Below are 7,899 nucleotides of genomic sequence, written 5' to 3' on the forward strand. Positions count from 1 at the left end.
TTTATTTGAAAACACTTCCGAGAAGTTAGGTGAAATACCAGTAAAAAGCAAGTCGGGAATCATGATTTTAACAAGAGAAGAACGGAACGGAGTAAATTTTATAATCTATATAAACAATCTCTAAGGTACGACGGCAAATTTTATGAATACTTATGAATGAACCGAGGATCGTTTTATTTATTGCTCAGCAAACTTGAAGGGAGGCTGAATAAGCCTGTAACAAACTTCAGAGAACCATTTCTCTTGAAGGAAGACGCTCGGAACTCTGCGAGTTTTTTTAAACAAGCTGCATCGCGCGCTACGAGCGGCGAGGTTTAGCCAGGCGGCAAATCGCCCCGCTCAGCCAGTGCAGCCATCCACATAAGAATTGGTAAGTTTCATATTTAGCGGCGTGTCGCGCCGCTCAAGCCGCGCCGCTCGCCGCTAGCCGCTCTCCACTCGCCGCCCGCCACAATATGCCTGTACAATGGCCGCTGAAATAGAGGGAAAAGAGGTACCTCGAATATCAGTGCATGTGGAAAATCTGTAAGTATGTATCTATGCATGCACATTTCCTTCAGCCCCGCCTCTCCCTACAATGAAGACAATCTTTCCTTCTAATTGATCACAGGATAGCGGGTCAAGGAACCGGAAATCCTTCAGCAAGAAATTACGACTGGAATAATGATGATAATTTTATTAATAGTTTTAATAATTTACTTATATTTTTATCTATGTATTCATTAATTTGTTCATTTATATTTTTCTTCTCATAACTGATCTGTTCTTTTTGTATTGCCTATTACCTTCTGTTACTTCTTTCAGATGAACACCATATTCTTTGGAAGCTTGAATTTCAAGTCAATAGCCCCTGTGGGCTTGTTCCATATGAATAGGGTTCATCTTCTGAATAATAATAGTAATAATAATAATAATAATAATGATAATAATAATAATAATAATAATAATAATAATAATAATAATAATAATAATAATATTATTATTATTATTATTATTATTATTATTATTATTATTATTATTATTATTATTATTATTATTATTATTATTATTGGAGAAACAAATGCCCAGTTATGTATTGAAAAGGGGAATCGAACAGATTCCCGAAAGCTCTCTGTAGAAATTTATTTTTAAATATATATGTACCCATACATAATTTGTTTCTCCATTTTTAATTATTATTATTATTATTATTATTATTATTATTATTATTATTATTATTATTATTATTATTATTATTATTATTCGTAGTACAATTCTGGGACAATAATAATAGCCTACAATTTTAGCCAGAGGCGTTGTATGAACATTTTTGATTTCACAACAGTTCGCAGAAATCTTAACGTTTCTGCCATCCGATGATGACATCTTGGATTGTTTCACTTTTTTTCGTAGAGACACTTAGATTATTTATCAGGATAACATGTAAAAACTGAGATTTCTAAATGAAGTATAAAAAATGAAAGAAATTACTTGGTCTGCTTAGCCGAAAATACTCTAATTTCATTAAAGAAAACGTTAAAACTTTCCTCAAGTATTTAAAAGTTCCAACGAAATCACCCAATGGTGTGACTAATACTGACGTCAACGTAACGTACGCATTGACAGACGTTATGTTTCGCTGTGTATATAAGTCAGCCTCAGCTGACCTTTGCCCACAACTGCCGTTATTCAAGTCCGCTTCTGGTCTCTGGAAATCTGCATCGATCTTCTTCATCATCTTCTTCTTCTCCGTCAGCTTCGAAGGATACTAGACCTGGTAAGCAAAGGGAGAATCTAGTATTTCTAGACATTTTAACGAAGTGTTAGTTGTGGTTAACTAGTTGAAAGTTCGGTAATTTTTGAGAGAAATCCCCGCGGTCTAGGCCTAGACCATGGAAATCCTGAAGTGTCCATCAAGGATCGAGCGCGGAGTCTCCTAGCACTATAGATAGTCACTCCGGAGAGTGACAGATGCGATTATCAGTTCGGCTGTCACTTTTACCGGCGTGAGACGAGTCGTCTTTGGATCGTATTTAGTACTTTGCGGAGGGGAAAAGCCTTATCTTACTTTACAGTGAAATTCCCTTTTCGTGTTAGAAGCGACATCAAGTCTGGTGAATAGTTAAGACATTTTCGTCTTCCTAAGAACTATAATGTCTTGGCTTTCGTACTAACATCTGTTACAGAGTTTTTGTATTTAGTCTAAACTTCTGCAATCTTGTAAATACCTTTTAATAGTGGTTTTCATTGTCGAATATCAAGTCAAGGAAAGACTTTTAGGTTCCTAAATGATGTGAATGCGAAATACACATAATCATATTCCATGTTCTTGAATAGAAAGAAACTGAAATTTGTGATTATCTTTTTTTTTTTTTTAAATAGAAAGCATAATTTATGTTAAATCGGAAAGGCGCGACAGCAACTGGTTTACTTATAAGGCAGTTGCTGTAGATGCAAGTATGGTGTTTGCATATTTAGATCACCAGACCTCGATTTCGTAAAAGTCAGATACTGATGTTACTGCTTTTTACACCAGATTTTTTTTTTCTGATCACGAAGACAACAAATCTAACGGTCGTTATTCTCTCCACTGCGGCATTATTATTATTATTATTATTATTATTATTATTATTATTATTATTATTATTATTATTATTATTATTCAGAAGATGAACCCTATTCATTGGAACAAGCCCACAGGGGCCATTGACTTGAAATTCAAGCTTCCCAAGAATGAAGAAGTAACAGAAGGTAACAGAAAATACTGAAAGGAAAGATCTCACTTAGTAAAAAAAAAAAAAAGTTTAATGAATAGATAAAAATGTATTAAAATGCAAGGAGAACAGTATGGTATCAAGATAATAATTCATTCCATAATGATATGTGTTTCCTACTTCCTTTCGCCCATTCCAGGTGCTATGAAGCTCCCAGTTCACATTACCGGTGGAGGAGTGGTGTCGGCAAGGAACGCTCCCGGTCTTTTGCTTCTTCTTGGCTTTATCACCGGGTAAGTAAGGCTTCGAATGCCTGAGTGCCTTTGCAATCAGCTCCCAGCCAGAGGAGGAGTAGACATCAAGGATTTTATTGGGTGCTACTCTGGTTTCTTATCTACGCGTCATCTACTTCGAGGCGCTAGTGCTGAACATGACGGAAGCTCCTTGGGACGCCGTGTTGAGTACTAGCCCCTCGGAGATCAAAGTGTTGTTACACCTATTTCTATACTGTGTGGTCGACAAATTATATTCATAAACGATATCTTCGCGCGGGCGTCTACTTTACATTTACCATACGGTGTTTAGTACTGGCACCCCGGAGTAGGTGACACGTAGATAACAAGCCAAAGTGGCACCTTTTGTTGTTCTAAGTCAGATATTAGACATAATAGCAGCTGTTTACCGTAAGGGTGGACGAGTAAGTCTAACTGGTATGAGATGTGATTCGTGTAAGGACATGATCAAGTATTTTGTTAATTTACAATGACTGCCATTGTGAGAAAAATCTATATTTGTTAATATACAAAAAAAATACCTTTATGACAAAAATCTATATTTGTTAGTTTACAAAAAATGCCATTATGACAAAATATCTGTACTAGTTAATTTACAAAAAATGCCATTATGACAAAAATCTATATTTGTTAGTTTATAATTACTGCCATTATGACAAGAAATCTATATTTGTTAATTTAAAATTACTGTAATTATGACAAAAAAATCTATACATATTATTTTACAAAAATGCCATTATGACAAAAAATCTGTATTTGTTAGTTTACAATTATTGTCACCGTTACAAAAATCTATACTTGTTAATTTACAAAAAATGGCATTATGACAAAAGTCTATGTTTGTTAACTTACAATTGCTGTCACTGTGACAAAAAAATCTATATTTGTTAGTTTACAATTATTGTCACTGTGACAAAAAATCTATATTTGTTAATCCACAATCAATGCCATTGCGTTAGAAAAATCTAGATGCAATACATAGAAAGGTGAAACTCATTCACATGAATTTTGTTCTCTCTATTGAACTGTAATATTTAATCTTAATTTATTAGCTTGAGAAGTTCATAAATTTGTTTTTCTTATGTAACTATTTATATTTATTTATTTATTTATTTTTACAGATTTCAATCCGTCCAAGGAGCTCCATTTCCCAAGGTAAGTTTTTTACCGGTCTGGTTACGAAAAAGAAAAAAAAAAAAAACATTTCTCTAAACGATGTTTGTGACTGAAACGAACCATTCCACTTAGACCTACTCCTTCAGAAAACTACAAATGAATGTGATGGAAAATTCATAGCTATGACTTATGAATAACTCTGTGAATAACTCCTTCAAGATTTCTTCTACATCATTCCTGAAGGACTCTCTCTCTCTTTGTCTCTTTCAGGATCCTTCGGCTCAAGGAAACGAGTTCGTCCCGGGTCTCAGCCACAAGTGGAAAAGTAAGCGAAGATTCGAGTTATTGAAAGATTTTCATCTACTCTCTCTCTCTCTCTCTCTCTCTCTCTCTCTCTCTCTCTCTCTCTCTCTCTCTCTCTCTCTCTTTAAAGTTAATTGTTCTATGAACTTTCTTAATTTGAAGGCAAGAAATATCCACACATTTTATCTTTTGGATGAAGTCCCGTTGAAAGTACAGATACACACACACACACACACATATATATATATATATATACATATATATGTATATATATATTTATAAATATACTCACAATATATATACATATACCTATTTATTTATAAACAAGGAAGACTATAGCATCAGCTTAATTGGAATCAGATTACGGAAAACTGATATTTATAAACTCTCTCTCTCTCTCTCTCTCTCTCTCTCTTATGTGTGTGAGTGTGTGTGTGTGTGTATGTATCCAAACTAAAGCACCTATTTTGCAGGGTCTACAAACACGAATGCCGCAAGAGGAAGTCGTTACCTGGGATTCGAACTGGTGAAACTCCGGCTGAGCGGTGGTTACCCGTTCACCCTGTACATAGAAAACGGATCCATCCGGACTGGAATTGGCCGAGAGCAGAATAGCGTCTGTAAGTATATAATTATAGGCAACTTTTCGTTAAGGTTATTCGCAATTCGATATATGCCTTAGAAGCTATTGTTCGTCAAGAGACTAATTTCCAACCTTAACTGTTTTCTCCAACAGCGTGCTTAAAAAAACACAAATTTCAACTGCCTCTGGGAGGTCCAGGAGAAAAGGTCATCTTGGAGTCTGGTGAAGGAGGCGCCTTCCTGAGCGTCGACGCCCAGCGGGAACTTGGGGTCCAGGTCAGCTATTAATAGAGGCTTTCCTCTGCTTAAACTATTTTTTTTTTGAAGCAAATGAAATATCGTCTGAAATAAAAGGGCTCTTCTCTTTGGTATACGACCAGTTCTACAGTACACACGGACTGATCTACGAAACTCATTTTCCAAAAACCTCTCTCTCTCTCTCTCTCTCTCTCTCTCTCTCTCTCTCTTTCTATGGAACGTCATCTTCATTACAGAGCTGACCAATGTGAATAATCGTATTCCGTAATGTATCAAATTGTGAATCATGTGCATGTATATTAAATGTGACTATTACGACCGCAGGTTGACGCGAGTGGAAATATTGACGCGATTTCCCAAACAGACAACAGGTTGTTCCGGGTCTTCATGAGACCAGGTGAAAGGGCGGCTCGGATCAAAAACTTAAACACAGGTGAGAAATCATGATTCCTGTTTCTTTTTCCGCGGCATGAATATTTACGAATCTCTCAAATATCAAAGTCGCCGTCTCAGGCATTTTTTTTTTCTATTCTGTCATATGGCAAGTTGTAAGGACAGTGATGCTAAGTCTTACTCTCTTCTTCTTACTTTTTTTTTCTCGACGGCAGAGATGTTCCTGGCTTTCGAGAACAGCACTTTTTCCGCAGTGCCTGCAGATCACGTCGCGTCCAGGAACGGCTTATCAGCGTTCGAATTCTACCCTTGCTAGGCGACGGAAGATCGCAGATAGATGTTGAAGCGGAAAAGAAACACTCCCATCGCGCCGCAACCGAGATAAAAAAAGAGGACAACAGGCTGTCAAAACGGAAGAGGGTTTATCTACGACGTCACTTCAGAGCGGAAAAGGATTGATTGCCCGGCCGTCACAGACAGATGTCGAAAAGTAAACGAATGTTGATGGATCTGTGACGTCACAACAAATGGCGAAGCTTCGACAGATTCAGCTGAAGTCCGTGATTCACTATGACGTCATCAACAGGTGTCAGGGCGCGAGTGGTGTGGACAGCAGGCGCATGCGCTCAACTACCAGGATCTTTCCCTCAGCCCATCAGCCAATGAGAATTCAGATCAGTCTAATTAGGGCAGAAGGCGGAAAGATCCGGGTTTCGGCGGAGGAGCAGCAGCGTTTGCGTATTGTAACTTTCACAGAAATAAATTCTATATTTTTAGACTGAGTTTCATAAGCGATCCTTGCAGTATCATCAGCAGAAATACCAGTTATAGGAAGTGATTGAACAAACCACTTCAGTCAATCGCTCTCATACAGCTACACTAAAGTATTTTTCAGGCTAGAATATGCCATCCTTAAAATGGTGAAGTCTACTATATATATATATATATATATATATATATATATATATATATATATATATATATATATATATATATATATATATATATATATATATATATATGGTTATATATATATATATACAGTCCTTGATGGCACAACAGCAACAGCTTCGGACTTCGTAGAGGTCTGTGGCGCGGGTTCAAATCCGCAGCCGACTGATCAGAGAGTCGGACACTTTGCTATCCGTGTAGACACCCTGGGATTATGTATGTAATCAACGGATAGGTTTGCTTAAAAGCAAATGGGTGTTACAGACTAAATACACACACAAAACAAAGCCACTCCAACATCTTCTAAGAACATAAACATCTCACACGTCTCGAACTCTCGACCTACCCGCGCAACAACTTCTCGCTGCTGGGAAGAAAGGGCATTGGGTCTGGTATGATACATGTACCATACACTACCGGGGTCTAAGCGATGTTAGGCAGGGCAGCCGATCGAGACTACGGTCTACCCCAAAGCCAAATCAAAAGTCCTTCAAAGAAGGCATCGTGCTTACCCCATACAAAAATGGGAAAAAAGCACGTTAAAAGAAGAAGGAAGGATATATATATATAAATATATATATATATATATATATATATATATATATATATATATATATATATATATATATATATATATATAATGTATGTATGTATGTATATATATATATATATATATATATATATATATATATATATATATATATATATATATATATATATATATATATATATATATACATAAAATATGTACAGTCACTCAAAAATGTTTTGCAACATGTTCCAGAAGTTTTCGTTCACCTAACAGTAATTTGTTCTTTTGATATTTACAAGGAAATGTAATTTTCTTATTCGACTTTGGTTATGAATCATACGGTTAAGAATATAAAAAAGAATGGTGAGTGAAAAATTTCACTTCTGATGATTGGGCAAAAGAGTCAAAGAAGAAACTATATTTCGAATCCAGATAAATGCTTGTTGACTAATAAAATAATATATTGAATAATCATCACTGAAATTATATATAAATAAAGAAAGAAAGAGTTCAACCATTATTGTTGTAAAAAACAAAAAAGAAAAAATCTCATAACGTCGTGTGTTGTCGTGTGACTTTACATTTGGGCAGGAAAGTTAAACTAAACTGTCTCGTCACTTGCACCGGTAAGATGGGCAGATGGGCAACAGACTAAGCCGCACCACAGTCATTAGCTTGCATAAGACCGAAATGGGACAACTCATCGCCGCCATCTCATCGCCAGCCAACTCATCACCGCCAACTCATCTCCGGCCCAACTTATCCCCGGCCCAACTTA

At 36.2% G+C, this 7,899-nt stretch overlaps 1 protein-coding gene across 1 annotated transcript; it reads left to right on the top strand.

Annotated features, from left to right (window-relative positions):
• The first annotated feature begins 466 nt into the window (after positions 1 to 466).
• On the top strand, positions 467 to 6,371 carry LOC136839070 (uncharacterized). The gene is made up of 9 exons (XM_067104734.1): positions 467 to 525; positions 1,632 to 1,756; positions 2,893 to 2,986; positions 4,108 to 4,141; positions 4,373 to 4,427; positions 4,879 to 5,025; positions 5,142 to 5,263; positions 5,570 to 5,678; positions 5,854 to 6,371. Exons 1-9 carry the CDS (start codon positions 467 to 469, stop codon positions 5,952 to 5,954), a joined length of 846 nt encoding a protein of 281 aa, XP_066960835.1. The 3' UTR covers positions 5,955 to 6,371.
• Positions 6,372 to 7,899: the final 1,528 nt, after the last annotated feature.

This window comes from Macrobrachium rosenbergii, chromosome 5, assembly GCF_040412425.1.
Source record: "Macrobrachium rosenbergii isolate ZJJX-2024 chromosome 5, ASM4041242v1, whole genome shotgun sequence".
Classification (NCBI taxonomy): domain Eukaryota; kingdom Metazoa; phylum Arthropoda; class Malacostraca; order Decapoda; family Palaemonidae; genus Macrobrachium; species Macrobrachium rosenbergii.

Bases quoted from the DNA above. Each gene is read 5' to 3' on its own strand.
- LOC136839070 (XM_067104734.1), top strand. From the start codon at position 467: ATGGCCGCTGAAATAGAGGGAAAAGAGGTACCTCGAATATCAGTGCAT. The intron at 4,428-4,878 runs GTAAGCGAAGAT...CCTATTTTGCAG, and splicing joins TCTCAGCCACAAGTGGAAAA to GGTCTACAAACACGAATGCC. The intron at 5,026-5,141 runs GTAAGTATATAA...TTTCTCCAACAG, and splicing joins CCGAGAGCAGAATAGCGTCT to CGTGCTTAAAAAAACACAAA.